The 19745-nt window shown below is 39.8% G+C and overlaps 1 protein-coding gene across 1 annotated transcript; it reads left to right on the forward strand.

Annotated features, from left to right (window-relative positions):
• The first annotated feature begins 176 nt into the window (after nt 1-176).
• CUNH9orf40 (chromosome unknown C9orf40 homolog) lies at nt 177-5891 on the forward strand. The gene is made up of 2 exons (XM_071448584.1): nt 177-574; nt 4553-5891. Exons 1-2 carry the CDS (start codon nt 254-256, stop codon nt 4709-4711), a joined length of 480 nt encoding a protein of 159 aa, XP_071304685.1. The 5' UTR covers nt 177-253; the 3' UTR covers nt 4712-5891.
• Nucleotides 5892-19745: the final 13854 nt, after the last annotated feature.

Consider the following 19745-nt stretch of genomic DNA (forward strand, 5'->3'; position numbering starts at 1 on the left):
TCACTGCCGCGTGGGCGCTCTCCGCTCCTCCCTTCCCGGCGGGGTGGGGGTTCGGCTGTGCGGGCGCTCCCGGGGCGCTGCCCGCTCCTCCCTTCCCGGCGGGGTGAGGGTTTGGCTCTGAGGGCGCTTCCCGCCCGCTCCTCCCGTCAGGCCGTGCGGCGGGCAGCCCCGCCCCTCGCGGCGGCGCCGAGCGTGGCGCGCATGCGCGGGCGAGGCACAGGAGCCCCGCGGAGCCGCCGGCGCGCGGCCCCTCATGGCCAAGCGGCGCGCGGAGCCGCTGATGTGCCACGTGCCCGTCAAGCGGCTGCTGCGCGAGCCGGCGCTGCCCCGCACGGGCGAGCGGCGGCCCCAGGCAGAGCCGGGCGGCGCCGGCCCGGCCGCGCTCAAGCGCCCGCTGGAGGAAGCGGAGGCGCCGCCGGGAAAGCGGCTCGGGCCCGGCGCCCCCCGTGCGCAGCCGGGGGACGCGGGCGGCGGGCGGCGGCGGCGCGGCGGGACTATGGCGCCCCAGGACGCGCCGGCGGCGGAGGGACGCGCGGGCGGCCGGGGCAAAGAGCGGGCCACCGCCGCCTCCGAGGTAGCTGTGCGGGACGGGCCCGCGTCGCTCGGTCGGCGGGGAGGGAAGCGGGGGGCGGTGCCGGTAGCGGCTGAAGCGTGTCTGCAGGACGCGGGTGTCCGCCGGGGGTGCTGGCGGGCTTTCGCTGGGAACGCTCAGTGCCGCCCCGGCTCATCTGCGCCTCCTGGTCGCGGGCATCTTAAAGCTCCTTTTACTTTTGTCTTCCTCGAGGCAAGAGAAGTATCATCCAGCATTGCCGATTCCCTCCCCGCTCCGTGTCATAAAACAGCCTGTCCACCTCACCTGAGGTTATGCTCAGCTTTATCCCCGTCAAGCAGTGCGGTGGAAGCTTGCAGAGATTATTGTGGTGTCGCCTCTGTTGGGTGAGGGTGAGGCTCACTACAGCGTCAGCTTCCTTAACTTCTTGTTTTGACATTTAATAGCAATGCCAGAGCTGTCTTTTAACCAAAACATTTAGAGGAGGCGGTGGTCTGAGGGAGGGCATCAGTGTCGTAATGATTAGAGTATATTGAAACGACTTTTCTGGTTAACTTTGAATAATATACGTTTTTCTTCCTGCCCTTGATTGCTTTTTACACAGTAATAAAAAGCAATCTGTAGTTTGTGTTCTGTAGTTCAGAAAACAAAATTTGGTACATACGAAGACAATTGTAATTAAAAAAACCCCAAAAACTCCGCACAACCAAAGCAGATTGTAATCAGATTTCACACATTTCAAACATAGAAGTTTGGTACATATTAAACTAACTTTTTCTCTCACCTGGATCTTGAAAGACCAAACTATTAGACTCAGTGATATAAGTGGCAGAAAGTCTGATCAGGTTAGCCCTGATCAGGGCTTTGATTGGCAGTTGTAGACTCTAATTTCGATAATTTGAGGCCTCTCAGAGCATAATACCCACATACGATCTGTAAAGAAAACAGTAGCTTTTATTTTTCATGATCTGCCTTTTTGTGTTTTCTTGGTTGATTGATTTGTTAGTGGGTTTTATTGATGATGGTAAAATTAAGGCAGGAAGAAATCCAGAAAGAATTCTGTGTCATATGAGTATTATGCAGCCATTTTAAACACAAGCATTTCTTTGAGTTTTGAAGACGGAACACATATATTCACGAATGTAGTAATTAAACAAATTGAACAAACCTCTGCAGAACAGTCTGACTCCTGTCACAGGTATACGTGCTCTTGGTGCTGCTTGGCATAATTTTGTAAGCTTTAGCAGTGATCAGAAGGCCACAAGCCCCTTGAATTTCCACACAGTAAAGATTAGTTCTCTATGTAAAATATTTTTCTAGGTGTGTATTTTTAACAGGTTGTTTCTCGTCAGCACAGTATTGTGTAAAAAATGTTTTAGTTTTAAAATAAAGCTTGATTAACACTTCAGGCTAGAGATATTTTTTCTGGTTTTTGTGTGTCCTACCTGTATATTTTAAATACTTTATAATGCTATTTCTGATGATGATTCTTAAACCTTTCTGAAAATACAGTGTCTAGGTTGGTATTATTCTTTGGTGTTTATGGCTTGTGTATTTCATTACATTAATAAGTATGATCAGGATACTGTTAATTTCACAGTATTTTTGTGAAAGTTTAAAGCATCATATTGCAGTTGGCCAGAGAAGAAAGATTATTTTAATTCAAAGTACACTTTTGCAACTAGAGTTGGAAAACTAACTCCTTAAATATTATGCAACTTAGTTTATAGAAACTGGGCTTTTGTATCTCTGAGCTTGCCTACGTTGTTGCCACCTTGATAGAACTTCTACTCAAAATCTCTGTGGAAACTTACTTAGTTGAAGGTGAATATTTGGTGTTTTATTTTACCTTCTAGGTATGAATGTTTAGCATTTGTGCCTGTCTTTTGTACTTTTTTTTTTTCATTTTCACACTGCAATGTTGCTGATCTGTAAACATGAAAGCTTTTGAGAGTATTTGAGAGTATTTGAGAGTATTATGCATGTAGTTTTAGTCCAAAATTGAGTATGTGTTTATGAGCTCTTAGACTCTAATAATTTTGAAACGAGGGTGCTGTCATTCACTTTATGCATACAGAGCATCAGGGTTCTGATTTTAAGTACTTAGCTCTCAGTTAAAAAAAAATAAATTAATAAAATGTCAGGGGAATTCAAATAATGCAGGGAAGAATTTGTAAAATTAGTTGACAGTTTCTGAAACTGCACCGCCTGAGATTTTTTAAAATAATTTGTTAGCCACTGGCCCCGCACAGTTCTGTGTGAGTGATACTGCCTATGCTGCAGTACAGATTGGAAAGTCATCCTTTCCACACTTGTCAATTGTTGTTAATGCTGTGCAGAACAAAACTTCCAGTTTACAAGAATGGGCAACTACTTTTAGTTTGGCTTTCTTCCAGTTTCAGTATAATCAGTCCTTTTGTTCCTGTGTCACCGTGTCATTTAATTGGTTTTGGTCTCAATTAATGGGAACTTTTGTTCTTTAATGTTTTCTGAAGACAGACTTTCCCAATGAGGAAATTCACATTAGTAGCACTCTGTAGGCAAGGAGCCATCTTACTGCTACGAAATGTCTGCACCTTTCATCCTCTCTTTATTATTACAGGTTTTAAATCATGCAGGGGCTTTGTAGCAGGAAGATGTTGCTTGGTACAACAGATTATAGTTCAGGAGAGGTCTGTGTGGTAACAAATAGAAAAATGTATTCTCTAAATGAGAAGTATGGTAATTTTATGTACTTCTCTCTTCTGGGAAGAGTGGGGAAAGCATAATTTTTCAGTATTTGAGAAGGTGTAGGGATGATACTCACTACTTTTTTTTTAATTCTGTTGCAAAACCAACAGACAAGTAATTAATGTTTTCAAGAGCCATACTGTAGAGGCCCACTGAAGTTGGCTTAGTCACAGTGTGGATTGCAGTCGTGCTTTGACCCCCCACAGGCTGCACTTTGGTATCTCAGGAATACCAAAACAATTACACCAGTTTATTTGTTAAAAATACTTCTGTTCAGTTTCTATTACAGCTGAGACAGTAAAGTAAAATATTAAAAAATTCTAATTGTATGTTAGAAAAAATGCAAACGCAATATAATATGAAAATGCATTTTTTTATATTTGTGTCAGCATACACTGTTTTTATATACCAGAAGAAAATACATGCTCATGACCTAAGGAATAGCTTAATTCATTCCTCTGCCTAGATGTATCATGTCCATAAGAACATGTACAGCTTAGCCATTGTTGATAACTGTGACATGTTTATAAACAGGCAGTGCACTTTCTCATAGACATTTAAAAAACAATTAAAATTGTGATGCCGTATTAAATTAGTAGATGAGAATATGTTTGTTTCTCCAAGGTTTTTTGAGATATTATCTAGTTAGATAGGTTGGAACATCGTGCTCATAATGCCAAGGTTGTGGGTTTGCTCCCCATATGAGGTATTAATTTAAGAGCTGCACTTGCTGATCCTTAAGGGTCCCTTCCAGCTCATAATATTCTGTGATTCTTAAGCTTTCTTCTCTTGAATACAAAATTTGGATACAGAAAAGAGGAAATAGAATGTTGTTTAAAATGCTTTCTTTATCCTGCATGTATCATCCCTCTGAGTTGCTGTTAAGTAGCTAAATGCATTCTTTTGAATACCAGTTTCTAAATGTGCATGAAAATTTAATACTATTACAAGAGGAAAAAGCAGTGAGCCATTTTTGTATGCAAAGTCCAGTAATTGCACAAGTTTTACACCTTTTTTTCTGTGCAAAAGTCGTAAGCAGAAGAAATGTATGGAATATGGAAGCTGTTACATAATTCTTGGCAAGAATATTAGAAAAGGCAGAAGTAAATCATGATCTAGTTAAGAATCATAAAGTAGTTGTTAATACATAATAGCTGAGTAACTCTTCCTAGTTTCAGTTTCTCATATAAAAAGTTTATTTTTATTATTTTCTGCTGCTGGTATAGACATTAATGTTTTGTTAACTTTTTGTTTATTTGTCTCTTTTCAAAGCAAGAAGAGGAATTCTGTCAATATAACTCATTCCTGTACTGGAGAGCACCACTGCCTGCTATTGATTTGTCTGATATTCAGAACCTAGATGAAGAGACTCCATCGGGTGCTAAAACTGCTGCAAGGACTGATACTGCAGAGACTGAAATGGAAACCTGATCAGTTGTTTCATAGCTGTGCATCTGTTCCCAGGGAACTTGTTTCCATTGAGATTGGGGTTTTGTTCCTTGGGTGAATATAAGCATGCTTATGCGGTCTTGGAGAAACTGTTGTGGCAGTCTTTAAAAGCAAATCTGAGTTGCCTTAGTGGATGGGATAAACAATATTGGGTAGTTAAGAGGAAGCTATCTGAAGGTGTGCAGTAAGGAGGAGCCAACAGTGTCTAACAGGAATACTTGAAGACATGGAGGCAGACTAAAAGAAGAATATAGAAAATTAGAACTTTGGGATGCAATTAAAAGAAATGGGGATATGTTACATGTTGAAAGGAAATGCAGAATTATTTTGTCTGTCCTGAACAAAAAAATGTGTGGTACCTGAAAGTGGAGTATTTAACATGTGACTTTATCATAAAGCACACAAACTTTTGTGATTTCTAATGTGTTCTTTTTTTTTTTTTTCTGTATAATAGCTAAACCAAAAAATAAGAGTCCATCAAAATTGGACAAAACATTCCCTTTTCTATGCAAACCAAAAACCAAGTGTGGCAGAGAAGGGGAAGGAAAAGGGGCTACTTTCTGCTGAAAGCTGCTGCTGTTCTGAAAAGTTTCACATTCTCATTGTGAAAAAGTTTTTTCACCTTCTCCTTTTTGCATTATGGACAGCAGTGGGCACCCATTTTTTTCTGTTTTTGGTTCATTGTAAAGTTACTGCTGTTCTTAGTCTTCGTGATGTTGCTCTGAACCAGTTGATAGCATCTGAATGACAGGTTTGGGCAGATGTGTCAAGAAAAGTTAGTGCAATATAAAATGACCACACATGCTTTTTCAAACTATACTGAAGGAGGTGTGGTTTTTGCAGAGACTGTGAATTTTGCAGAAAGTTTTTGCAGAAGTTCATTCAAATAGTGGTTTTTTGCTGTGTAATATGAACTTGATGTTTGTGATCTGCAATTTATTTACATATTGAAGTACAATTAGAAAGACATCTTTAATAATAGACTGAAGTTGTATGGGAAGACTTACATTTTGGAATATGATTTGTCTTTAAGGATAGAAAACGTATTTTTTCTGTAATCACTATGGAAAAAGGCAACTTTTGAATTTTATTTTTTTCTAATAATGTGTTTGTTAAAGGACAATAAAGTTTTGCCTATGTGTATGTGAAAATTTTGTCACTATTACTATGTGAAGTTCTTGCCTTTATTTCATAAGATTGCTGCTTCTGTATCTTTGTTTTACTAGGTCTTTTTGCTTAAAATAGTGAGCTTGTCAGCTTCCTTGGTAAACACTTGGAAACTTTTTCTGCAATTTGTGCTGCATAGGATATCTGTATTTGTTGCTTATTCATTTAGCTTGTTAAGATCTCTAACCTTCAGGAGAAAGGAGGTGGCTTAGGGACTTAAGCAGTTCATGGTGCCTCTTTGGATATCCTTCTACCTTCTGCCAGATTAGCTGGATACATATTTGGACAATATGTATTTTTCTCAGTTTTAACATTTTGTTTAAGTTCAAATACAGCAAATTGTTTTAGGAGGTACTTCGAAATTTTTTTAAAAAACAAACTTTTTTCTGCAAGAAGGCTATAAAACTGCTATTTCATGTTTACTATAACCAAAATAAATTATTGAAAAAATAAATCTATTAATTTGTTGAGGTGTTTGAGTTGGTTATATGATTAGGGGGTTTTGACCCCATATACATGCTTTCCTGTATTTGTGAGTTTTATAATATTTCAGAGCATCCACTGTTCTCAGGATCCAGTATTTCGCATTATTAGCTAGTATCTTTGCAACACACTGGTCATTTAAAATCTGCTTGGTGCTTCATTCATGGTAGGTACATCCTAGCAGTAGCCTGCATTTTATTAAAATCTGTCATTCCACTCCTTTCATGGAACAGAAGATGTTTTATTATGGTCTTTCAAATACATGTTTGATCTATCCCATAACCAGATAAATAAGTCCTTTACAACAAATTAAGCTTGCAGTGTGCTGTAAGCCATATGTTTTACTTCATTTGCAATTGTGCTGTAGGCAAGCACTTTCCTCATAGTTTTTTCCAGTTGTAGACTCTGTTATGGGCTGGAATGTTACGGTTACTTTTAGAGTGTTTCCCGAGCTGATTAATTTTTTCCATTCATCTCTTTGCAAATAGAGGTAAATTTAAAAGCCTTGGAAAACTATTTGAAATTACTCTTGAGAGTCTGGGTTATGCAAAAGGCTGGAGCAGTAATGGGGGGCTGATCACAGATCATATAAATTTTGCACTAAAGGGGACAAAAGGTATAAGAAATTGCATTTCTCAGTGTCTGGTGTCTCCAGCTGCCATGTGACACTGAACTGCCAAATTGCTGGTCTTGACTTCTGACTCCATTTTTCTAGAGACCTTTCATTCAAAAGCTGCCTGTAAACTATATGTAAATGTAAGTTTTAATTTGCATAGACATTAACATCCAGTGAAAAGAAAATGTTCTTTTACAATAAATAAATGCCATCACACATTGCGACAATCCAGTAGATGCATACTGACTGACAGTTTTAATTTGATATGGTTTTGAATTTCAGAATGAAAAAAAAAATTATATTTTCTATAGTTAACTAGGAGTTTGTATTCTTTATGATATTTCTCTCTAAAAGGAAAGACCAGTGTCACAAGCTTAAGAACTTGTAAGGGGTAACAACTAGACTCCACCCAGGTTGATCAGGTGCAGTATCAGCAAGTTGCACAGTAAGGGTACAGGAATAATAGCAAGTCAGATGTTAAAGGTAAATATGTTTCAAAGCAGATTTAAACAGCAAAGTAGCATGACCAACGTTTAATAAGTCTTTTGCGTTATTCTAAACTAAAGGCCTGATTTACATTGTTTGATTTGTGTTTATTGAAGAGATGGATAATGTTTATGGTTCCTAAGATAGATAAGTCTCTGAAAAGAGATTAAAGCTCAGTCCAGATCAGGAAAGTGAAGAACTACGGAGAAAAACAGGCTGCATAAGTGAACATGTGTTGGGTAAGTAGACTGTGGTAGAAGGAAAGGGAAAAAAATGGGGGATGGAAGGTGGATCATGAAGTAACTCAGCTTGTGAGTTGGCCAGCAGATCAATGACAATATTTTCAGCATTAGCTCCATTTCAGCACACCAACATTACAGTAATTTGAATATAGTATCAACTAAATAGTTGATACAGTAATAGGTTTTTCACTGTTTTGACAATTGGTTGATTTTTTTTCCTGTTGGCCAGGAATTTAGTGGATGTTAAAAAAGCATGCTTGTATATAGGAACTTGGAAAATATATAGGATCCTTCATAAAGTAGATGAAAAGTGTGCAAACGTATATGTTACCAGATGAAATTAAAGATAATTAGTGTCCAGCATCTGCCAGCATGTTTTAACCAGAGCAGATTCATTTGGGGAAATTAATGTATTCTTTTGTGAAAGCCTCTGACCTTGACTGTGGGAAGAGGAGTTAGACTGCACAGACTCACTGTTTCTGCAGCAAAACTTGTGCTCAAAGGAGCATTTCATAATAACTAATATGCCTGGGCTGGCTTAATTACTTCCATGCCTACAGTTATAACTTTGACACTCTAGGTGGCAATACACATTCACAGCAAGGTACCATGAATCTGGAAAATGTTTTGGGCATGCTTTTATTCCAGACTGCTACTGAAAATTCAAGCTGTGACATCATGAATGCTAATCATGTCCTTACTTGATAAATAAGGGCAGATCAACTCACGAGTCCCTGATCGTAAGGTGACACAAGGTTTTCAGCATAACTAGAGTATAAACATTGTGTCAAGGAGTTTTGATTCATCTCTTAATTCTCTTCAAATCTCATCCCCCCAAAACCAAAAAGCAGCCAACCAAACCCAATTATCAGTTTAATACATGGGATTTTGTTGTCACTGCTTTGTATCACTGTTTCCTTTAGTTAGAAGTGGGGAACAAGCTTTATCAGATTGTGTGTTGGATGAAAACCTCAGCTGGTGTCTGAAGGCTACTTGAAGTGTCTAATATGAGGAAAAGAAAGGTAAGTGCTAATTCAAAAGAAACTAACTCACAAAGAAGTATTTAAATGTTTGTATATAGGTAATTATTTGTGAGGTATGAAGAAAATTAAGAGAGGGAAGATACTTATTTTCCTATTTCCTGAGTAAAATTCCTACTTCATGCTTTTTGTATTAGAGAATTTGATGGTGATGTAAAGTATATTTTAACAGTATATTTTAATTAGTGTTGTATTTGAAAGTAGTAGTTGTAGTCAGTAGTAGTTTATGTTTTTGATGTTCTTGGTGAAGTATTCTTGTATTCATGACTTCTTAGTCACTTCTAAGGACTTAGAAAATACTGTTCTTTCTTCTCTTAAAACCATACAGATAATAACTTTTTCCCCTACTGAAGGAAGAAGTAGTTTTTTTATTAGTGAAATATTACCATTCCCAGGGGAAAAAATGTGAAAGCAGGATGGAGGCAAGCTAAATTTTTGGTTCTGTGTTTAATTTTTTAAAAAAAATATTATGGTGGATGATTGTTTTCTTGCTTTTTTTTTTGTCTTATTTTACAATAATGAACTTTTGAAAAAAGGGATATGGACTAGCTAAGCATTCAATTTTTTTCCACTTTCTTTATGTGAATGCTTGCAGTTCATATTTGGCTTAATTGAGTATGATTAATTAAGTGATTTACCAAGTATGAGGTTGAGAAAATAAAACAAAAAGAGCACTGTACTATCTGCAGTGAAGTTTAAGCTAGAGAAAAGGCTTTCATGCAGAGCTATGAAATGAGCCATTCATTGTTCTCTTCCACAGGTGAATTTTGTATCCTTCATTTGAGTAGTACACAGATGCACTTCTACCTAAATTGAAACACAATAATAAATTTTATTGGATCTACTCAAAGTGTTAAATACCTCTCTCTGAAGCCTTATGCTGCATGCTGGATATTTTCTTTTGATGCTTCTACTTGTAGACTATGGAAATTGCTTTCAGTTTCTTTTAATTCCTGGAATTAAAAAAAAAAAAAAAAAAAAACCAAAAAACAAAACCCACCACCTTATTTTGTTTCTGATCACATAATTATTATGTAAAAACTGCTTTCGCATAAAGTAAGCTACCAAAATCCTTTGGTTTCATGATCATTAGTTGGAAACCACAATTTTTTAAAAAAATCAAATAATCACAAAAAGTTCTATCTGTGAATGCTATAATAGTTTTTCTTCTTTTACCTTTATGAAGTTGGAGAAACCTGTGATTGAAAAGAGGAAAATCTACTTCAGACAAACTTCTGTATTTCTAAATGTGTAATGTCGAAATACAGAGACACCAAAGACAGCTTTTCATTGTAGAAATTTAACTCATAAAAATAATTCTGAAGTAAGATTGTGCAATACCGTATGAAAATTAAAATCAGTCACACTAATTTGATGTGATTTTCACAAGGATGGAACTAAACTCATTCTGTCTTCTAGGCTAGTTAGTTTTTCCTCAGAAAAGAAAAATACTTAAGATGTTTTCATATGAGGAAGGAATTTAAGAGAATACAACTTAAAATATCACCTATGCTAATTCCTGTGATAAAAACCCCTACAATTTAAAAACACACTATAGCAATTAGCAAACAGATTGGTATAAAAATTATGTAAGAACCAAGATAAGAACTTCTCTTATAACTGGGTTATAAGAGAAGAATATTGTTTTAGAAATGGGTGATTGCTGAAAGGAAGGAGTAAACTTAATTTCTTGAATAGAAGTAAGCTTAAATTTACTTTGCTTTCCTTTTAGAAATCTGGGTACCTAAAGGTGAAATTAGAGCAGCAGCAATAAACAGCCGAGTTAATGAGTTTGACTGTTCACATTATGGTATATTTCTATTATTTAGTATGGGATAGCTACTCAAAACACTATTTAAAGAATAGTTGTCATAACAGTGCTCTGCCTAGCTGACAACAGCATCTGCTGATAACTGCCTGCTGCTTTCAACACAGGGTACTCAAAACCATGCCTGCAGGCACGTGCAGGTGAATCCAAATGGTTCCCTGCCTTTTCAAAGCCATGGCTTGGCCATCAGGCAGTACGTGATGGGGAGCCCTTGCCCAGACCCCAGAGCTGCTAGGGTAGCCTGTGAAAGCCAACAGTCAAGTGTTTGTCCCTTGTCTGCAGAGCAGCCAGCAGTTATTAAATGCACATGTCACATGAACAGGGATGTGCCTTCAGCCCTTGGAAGGCTGGCACAGACAATAGACAGTATTATTCACCATGAAACTGCCCACCTTCTTGCACTGTATAATCTGGCATTGCTTTAAGTCTTGTGTTCCACTCTGAGAATGGGTGTGCTCAGTGTACTTCACAGATACCCTAGTAAATTCAGGTTTTCTCTATTTTAGTCTGTCACTAAAGGACAGACTTCCTTCTTCCTTAGTGAAGCGTGCTGCTTCATGTACATTCATCACTGTTTAACCCTTGATTTTCAGGCATTTGATTTGTAGGTAACTTTTTACTTTTTTTTTTTTGTGAATAGTTGATTTTTAGGTAAATAATTTTCAGTTAGTTCAAATTAAAGAGATCAGTCATGTGGATAGGGCTCTTTTTTCAGTCTTAAGCTCAAAGATTTTTGTTTATCTCCTCTAAAGCTCAAAGCATTTGCTTTGACACATCTTTGATATGAATACCTCTGTTTTCCCAATTCTAACTTCTGTATAGTCCCTGTGAGAAAATACCATAAAAACATAGAATGTTAAGGGTTTGGAAGGGCCTTAAAATAATTTTGAAGGGATTTAAAATCTAGTTCCAACCCTGCTGCCATGCAAAGGGACATCTCCCACTAGACCAGGTTGCTTAAGGCCTTGTCCAACCTGGCCTAGAACACTGCCAGGGCTGGGACATCTCCAGCTTCCCTGCAGGTCCCTTTCAGATACTGGAAGGTTGCTATGAGGTCTCCTCTCCAGGCTGCACAGTCCCAACTTTCTCAGCCTGTCGTTGTAGTGGACATGTGCCAGTCCTCTCACCATCCTCATGGCCCTCCTCTGGACTTGCTCCAACAGTTCCATGTCCTTCTTATGCTGGGGACACCAAAACTGTACACAGGGTGGGTGACTCCAGGTGTGTCACACAAGAGCGGAGCAGAGGGGCAGAATCACCTCCTTTAATCTGCTGGCCACACTCCTTTGGATGTAGCCTGGAATGCATTTGGCTTTCTGGGCTGCAAATGCACACTGCTGGCCCATGCTGAGTTTTTTCATAACTATCACTCCCAAATCTTTGTCCACAGGGCTGCTCTCAATTACATCTCTGCCCAACCTGTGGGTGTGTCTGGGATTGCCCTGAGCCAGGTGTAGGACCTTGCACTTAGGTTTGTTGAACTTTATGAGGTTTGCATTGGCTCGCATCTCAAGCCTGTCAAGGTCCCTCTGGATGGCATCCCTTCCCTCCAGTGTCTGACTGCACAACTCCATCTTGGTGTCACTGGCAAACATGCTGAGGTGCTCTTGCTCCCAGTATCTGTGTCACCAATAAGATGTTGAAGAGTATCTGCACACTACCAGCGCCAGCTTCTGCTGTGAAAAAACTGGTGGGAAAGGAAAATACAGATTATGAAAATTGTTTTAAAATGAGGTTTTGAGAGCTCTGGGGTAATGTCTGGAAGAAATGTCATTGAAGAATCCATATACCTGTCATTTGACACAGTCCAAGAAGCTAAGTCAGACAGTAATCTTTCCTTCTAGGAGTACTCTGAAAGTACTTTTGAAAAATCTGCTGACCACTCTGAGAGATACCAGGAATGAGGGAGCTACAGAAGAGAGTCAATATTCCCTGAGGAGTATTTTACAAAACCTTCAAGACTACTTATTCTTAGGAGTAAGAATTGTGTTATTGGTCAATAAAAGTTCCCCAGAAATTTGGAAATTTTTAAAGGTGATACTGTTTAGCTACACATACTATCTGATGAGTCATTGAATGTTGAGGTAAAGACCACAATGTTGTCCTTTTATCCTGGATCTTCCTTGTGTTTGTCTTCACTACCTAAAAGGAGATTGTAGTGAGGCAGATGTTGGGGTTCTGTCCCAAGTAACAAGAGAAGACAAGATGAAGCCTCAAGTTGTGCCAGGGAGGCTTAGATTGTATATTAGGGTAACCTTCTTCCCTGGAAGGGCTGCCAGGTAATAGGATAGGCTGCTCAGAGAAGTGATAGAGTCACCATCCCTGGAGGTTTTTAAAAGATGTGTAGATGTGGCACTTAGTGTTATTGTTTAGTGGTGGACTTTGCAGTGCTAGGTTAATGGTTGGTTTATCTTAGAGGTCTTTTCTAATCTAAATGATTCTGTGGATCTATAATTGTTTTCCTGTGAAAGTACATGTTGCTTCTCTATAACTGTAAAGCATTATCCACATGAGGTGGAGGTTACTATGCCTTAAATGTGCCAAACACACTTCTACACCAAGTCCTCCTAAAATGCCTCCACTAATTTTCCTACTAATTTTCTGTTAAGTAAGATTTAGTAACAGAGACTAGAGACACCATGTGAAATACTGTTTCTCCATTCTGGACTGTGATGTCCTGCTGTGGGAAACAGTATACTGGTATCCATGGGACCATCACTGCAAGCACAGAAACTATTTGTGATTGTAACAGGATTAAAATATTCTATCACATTTTCTTATTTGGGTCTATACCTAGAGTATTTCAGAATGCATTCCAGGACAATGATGATTTTTTTTTTTGTGATTGTGACCATCATGTTGACAAAACTTACCCCACCACGTTCCTAGCAATTCTAAAGTTATAAAAACAATTTTTCTCACAGAATAAGTTCTGCAGACTTTCCAATTGACTTCAAATAATTCTTCATTAATACAATTTCAGAACTATGTTCAGGGATTTTGAGCCATCCTCAGATATCAGTAACTACTTGTTGCATGGGTGACATGCCTAAAAAAGAAAACATCCTATCTGTGTGTAATTCAATATTCAAAATTCTCTTCTTTCTTGTCTCCTGTTGAAGCACATTTATCATGTGAACAAGTAAATGATGACATTTATATGCCTGTCGGGGTTCTATCAACTTTTAATAATAAAAAAATTCTATTCATGATGAGGGATGTAATGTTCTCCTTTGGTGGCAGATCAGTTTCTAATATCGGTGTGCATTGGGCAGCAGGAGAGAAGATTTGCTATGATCAGACCTGGAACAATCATTCTATATATGCATACTGTGAAATAAGCAATAAAGCATGACTTAAGTTTGCTCACAGGAGGTTGCCTTCATGCACTGTATGTTGAAGGCAGAGACCAAAGCAGAAAATTCTGTTCCGTTGTAGTTCAGAATCTGCGTGGTAAAAAAATATTTGTATTTTGTGCTATAATGAACAAGATTCTGCCACAATGCCTTTCCACAGCATGCTAAAGCAGAGGCTGAAACAAATCATCATCTGATGAGTGTGTTCAATATATCTGCTGCCAGCCTTTGGTCTTGGATTGACTTACATTACACTACTTTAGTTTTGTTGGATAAAGATAAGCCTGAAGGCAGGTTGATTTGCTGATGATGATATGCATGGGGAGAAATCTAGAAACAGTCTACCACTTTTTTTCCTCGCTCCTCTCTTTGCTTCATCATCAGTTCTTGAAGGTCTGCTAGGGCACTAAGGCAAAGGTAAAGGTGTGTATACAGTCTTATGAAACTTGGTATCTTCAGTGTGCTTGGACATGATGAAACAATGAAACTGGGAGTTCCCTCTAAAACAGATTAGTGCATGACATATAAATTAGTTTGAGCTTTTTCATTCTGAACTCTGTATGATCTAGTAGATTCTGCTTGATTAAACGTGATGGATGGAAAAAACACCAAAAACATTTCAGTGTACTTTGCTGGATATGAGGTATGATATAACAGGTCTTAGAGAACAGAGTGGGTATCTGGATGTTTATGCCTTTGCAGGCCACCCATGGAAACAACAGAAACAAACCCATTCCTCTGTGGTAAGTGTTTGTATTAAGCATATTATCCTCCTTTGAGATTGCTTTTTGGTACACTTGGACTTTGTAAACTATGCAAGGTGGTTAATGAATTAATGCAGTCATACTTTGACAAGTATACATTTAACTTACTTAGGACATGAAAAGCAAGAGATGTGATGCACTGTTCCTAATGAGCGTCCAAGAACTGAGCTGTCTGCACTGCTGTTGAGGTGACAGCTTAGACACTGGAAATAAAGGACTAACAAAAAAGAAGCTTAAAAGATGGACAAGCAAGATAGCACTGGTCTTAAGGTAAGTCTGTAGAAGTAAGATTGATAAGGAGGAAACATCTCAGCAGTTCTGGTTTCTAGAGAAAATAGGAGAGTACATGAGAGTAATGTGGACTTCGAACTACTAAAGTGGCTGTTATAAAACATACCACATGTATTTTCATATCAGTGAAGTTCTGAGGAATTGGGTGTGGGAATTTGCAGCATAAATTGGCTCATATAGCTTTTTGCAGATTTTTAGGTCTTTGTACTAGGTAAGAAATGGCAAGACCTGATTTCAGGGAAGACTGAGAATTTCTTATGACTGAAAGACTCTTCACAACTTAGAAAAAAATGGCAGAAACTTGGGATTAAGAAAATGCTTGCACTCAGTGGAATGTGTAGATGTAGCTGTGACATAGTAATTCCAATGCACCTGCATGTGCTGGGATAATTGCGTTGCAAGTTCCTTATGGAGTTCAGATTCATATGAAGAATGGGCACAGCAACAGTTACTGATACATCCTATTATAAGAATTATTTTCTTCATTTCATTGATGATACTAGCAAATTGAGCCAAAAGCTTCTATGCTGACTCAGGATGACTGGATTGAGCAAATTTAATTGACAGTAATGTAATGCCTTAAAAAAAAGATGTAGCTAGGTGAAGAATTAACATGATCAACACCTGCTAAAATTTCTAGAAGTCCATCCTGTTATTAGAAGCTGTAATACTTCCTTAAGGTCTACCACGTGGGAAATGCAATATAAAAGTCTAAAGACAAAATAGAAGAAATACAAGAAGAAGAAAACCGTGTTTGGCAGGGGGCTGGAAACAGTTTTATTATTCTCTCTGTCTTTGAAATAATAGTTCATATGAAACCACTGCCAAGTTTGACAGCCAGTATTTCCAGAGGTCCTGAGGCATGCCCAAGGACCAAGCAGACTCTGGTTTTTGGGGTGCTGCTCAAACTGTGTGTACGAGCTATCTTCTCCCTGGTGCTCACAGAGGCTCTGCACAGGCTCCTGCAATGGAACAAGATGGTGTGAAGGCAAGACTCTCCTGTAGGGAGGAGGAGGGACACATGAGCACAACAGAGATAGACAAGAATTGGCTGAGCAGGAAAATTAGAAACTGAGACAGAAAATGGAAGAAAGATCTAGAAAGTACAAGTGGATAGGAAATACAGATAACATCCAGAATTGGATGGACATTTGAGCTCACAGTCAATGCAGTGGCCAGAAACCAACAAAATAAAAGAAACAGCAGTCAAGAAGCAGATGAGAGAGCAGAGCTGAGATATGAAAGAAATGGAGCCTGGGGTTTATTATAGGAAGAGGGTAAGTTTGAGATAAGAGGAAATGGAGATTGACTGAAAAGTAAGGTTTGAGAAACAAACCTTGTTGAGAAACAAGTTGAAGAAAACAAAGACTGGAAAGTAACTCAGGAAAAAGAAGAATGCTGTATGCCTGTTTTATTAGTTTACACTAGGTACAACCAAGTATAATTATTGTAGGAACTTTGTTTGGTTTGATGGCTGTGGTCCTTGGGACATTCAAGGGCTCCAGTCCTGTAGGGGAAAGTGGTAACTGCTGACGGGCTGTTGAAGTTCCTTTAAGTTTTGTCAGTGTGGAAAAACTGATACAGAAAGTATGTGAAGATGACTAGGAAGATCAAGAACCTAAGTGTTCAAAATTTTATCCAAATTTCATCACTTTATGAAGATTTTAATTAATACACTGGTCACAGACTGTTTTCTTATTCATTGGTTGTGTTCACTGTCATGAGCTGTAGTACTGCTACTGTTCTTTTTTTACCTTATTGACTTCAATAATGTCTTGATTACCTGTGATTCAAGTCTTCATATTTCATAATTCAAGCAAATTGCTACTTTCCTCTTGGACTTTCTTGTTACTTTCATCATAACTTATACCATGAATTTACTTTTACAGCCCCTTCAAAAATGACTGAGGCATTAGGAGAGGGGCTGAGATGGAGGGAAACCAGAGTAAAAAGCATATGCTGGTTTCGGGGTGCCTGTGATCCAGTCTCAATTTGAGAAAGAATTTGGTAGGGTGGAAGAAGAGCGCACTGGGGACAGATAGCACCTGCCAGCACTGGGGGCAGATGGCACCTGCCAGGATTGGGGCAGATGTTGCCTGCCAGCACTGGGGGCAGATAGCACTTGCCAGGAGTGGGGACAGATGGCGCCTGCCAGGACTGGGGGCAGATAGCACCCGGCTCGCCCAGAAGCCAGGGGTAAAGGACGGCGCCCCGCCCGCCCCGCGCTGCCGCCGCGGGACAAGGATCGCGGCCCGGGCCATGGCGGCGTGGCGGGAGCTGCTGCTGTCGCCGCCGGGCTCCGTGTGGCGCTGCTGGGGACGCGGCTGGCAGCCCCCACACCGCGAGCACGCCGACCCGCAGGTGAGGGCGGCACGGCCGGCGGGGACCCCGCTGTCCCCCAGCACGGGCGGTGCCGTGTCCCTCCTGTCCCGCCGTGTCCCGCCGGGCAGCGGAGGCTGTGAGCGATCCTGCCCGGCCTCGGCCGGCTCGGACGGAGCGCTCGCCGCGCCCTGAGGGGCGTCCGAGCCAATCCGCAAGTGGCACCAGGCTCCGTCTGAAAGTGCAGGCGGCTTGGGGGGAGCAGGTCAGCGTTAGCTGACGGCAAAGAGAAACCCCTGGCTTCTGGGGCCTGTTTTACCAGGGATTTGGTGTTCTGGGGCCGGTGCTGTGTAGCTCCGGGTATTTCTGCAGACGGGGACTTGAGCGGTTTCATACAAACACATAGATCTGCTTGTATTCTAGTGGCCGTGAAAGGCTTTTGGCAAAAAAAAAAAAAAACCAAAAAAAATGCCCACGCTAGGGGTAGGCAGTTTTGCCGGAGTGCTATTCCAAATAGCCACGAGATTAGGTGCAACATGTCAGAAAAGTGCCTCCAGCTTTAGTAAATTGTCACTTCTTTCTACTATGATGCTGACTGAATGTTTTCGTTTGTTTGTTTGCGGTTTTGGAGGGTTTTTTTTTTTCTGTTTGTTTTTTCTTTAAATTTAAAGATGGAAGGTTTGTGATTCAGATGTTTGGGATTTAAAAAGAGACGTCTGCTACTATACATAACATTACGAACTTGGGTGATATTTCACACAGATCATGCTGTAGCAACATTGCTGTAGCAAAGTACCTTCTGAATCTTTTTCAGATATGCTTGCTGTTAAAAGGAATGTGTATACAGTGGAATATTCTTTATATGTCTCTTTATGAACACCCTTTTCAAAACACACAATATCTGCTTGTAAACTAAGGAAAAATATGAGCTAGTGTTTTGAGTTGTGAACACCTGAAGTTAAACCACAAAATTCTGCTACCAAAACACTGCAGTAGGCAATTTTTAGAGATTTCATGTCTTTTGGACCTGCCAGGGCAATTGCAGTGTTACTTAAAAGAATCAGTGGATCCTGATTTGAGCCTGAAATGAGTTTAAGGAAATATCATCACAGTTTTCTTTTCTTTCTCTCTGAAGCATGCTTTAAAGTTGTGAAATCAATTTACAGGTTTTTGGTAAGTTTATCTTATACCATAACAACCTTATTTAAAATAGTATCAGGCTTATATAGTAGTATTAAAACCACATTAAGCAACAAATAGGTTATTGTGTTTGAACCAGTTTCCTTAATTGTTTTGTGGCTTGATAAGGAAAAAATGTAGATTTCATGACTGTTACAAGGTCAGGGTGTAGCCACAGCTCTCTTCATAGAGAGCAGGCAGACACAGTCAGGGTGCAGGGATCATCTAGTAGTGAATGTATTGAAGTAGGTTGTTTCTAGTAGTAACCAGAATCAGGAAGAAAACATTACAATCATCCAGAACTATACCAGTAAAAGACATTTCTCTTTGAGCTTCACTGTGACTTTTTTTTTGGTTTTTTCTATTACGGGAACAGGCAGCAGATAATTGTTACTTGCTACTGCTTGCCCCTTCTACCCCTTTGTACCCCCTAGGGAAAGGCAAAATGCCATGTAGTAGGTTGAAAAGAGCAGAAAGTAGGTGAGTTTGAAATGTTTACTGCTCATAAAGGAAAATATAGTTTCAATAAACATGTCTGTTCAGGCATACATATGATTATGCAGTAGAGACAGTACTCCAGTCTGGGCTGTGGGTAAATGATTTACCTGCCTCCATTTCAGTTTTCAAAATTGATGTTGGCGCCTAAGAGCAGAGATCCCTCTGGGGCCAGCGAAACCTTGTGTACATGTTGATTGGCTTTGTGGAGAACCTCATGAGCGTGGAAACAGTGGAGTGTCACTCCTTCATTCTCCCTAGGACTTCTTGTTTGCCTCTGCATAACCACATTGGGAGGTGCCCTGGATAATAGAAAACAGGCTTTAATGGCCACGAAGCCAGAATTGTGCTGTCTTTAAAGTGGGATTGCAGTAAAGGACAGCATGTCACGGGAAAGCTGCAGCAGTGTGAGGGGAAGGTCAGTCCCTTTGTGGTGCTGTCAGCACTAGGATGAACGTGATTGCTGTCACAAATAGGAATGCACAGACCATGCTAGACTGCTGTATCCCATCTACAATGTCTGACAGTGTGGCTGTAATCTGGTCTGTGGAAGCTAAATGAAACTATTCCAGGAGGAAAAATCTATGTTAACGATTGCATTACTCTTCATACCTATTTTCCTACATAAATAGCTCCTTCATCCCTCCTTTTTGTGGTTCAGATTATCTTATTTTTTTCCTTAGTAGCACTATATTAAGTGAAAAGGTGGATCCCTGCATGTGTGTCCTCCAGCAGGCTGATCTATAGGTT

The sequence above is a fragment of the Agelaius tricolor genome, unplaced genomic scaffold, assembly GCF_023055355.1.
Source record: "Agelaius tricolor isolate 1412-34295 unplaced genomic scaffold, bAgeTri1.0.p SCAF_27, whole genome shotgun sequence".
Taxonomy (NCBI): domain Eukaryota; kingdom Metazoa; phylum Chordata; class Aves; order Passeriformes; family Icteridae; genus Agelaius; species Agelaius tricolor.

Coding starts and splice junctions, on each gene's coding strand:
- CUNH9orf40 (XM_071448584.1), top strand. CDS start 254: ATGGCCAAGCGGCGCGCGGAGCCGCTGATGTGCCACGTGCCCGTCAAG. Junction 575..4,552: donor GGGCCACCGCCGCCTCCGAG/GTAGCTGTGCGG, acceptor CTCTTTTCAAAG/CAAGAAGAGGAATTCTGTCA.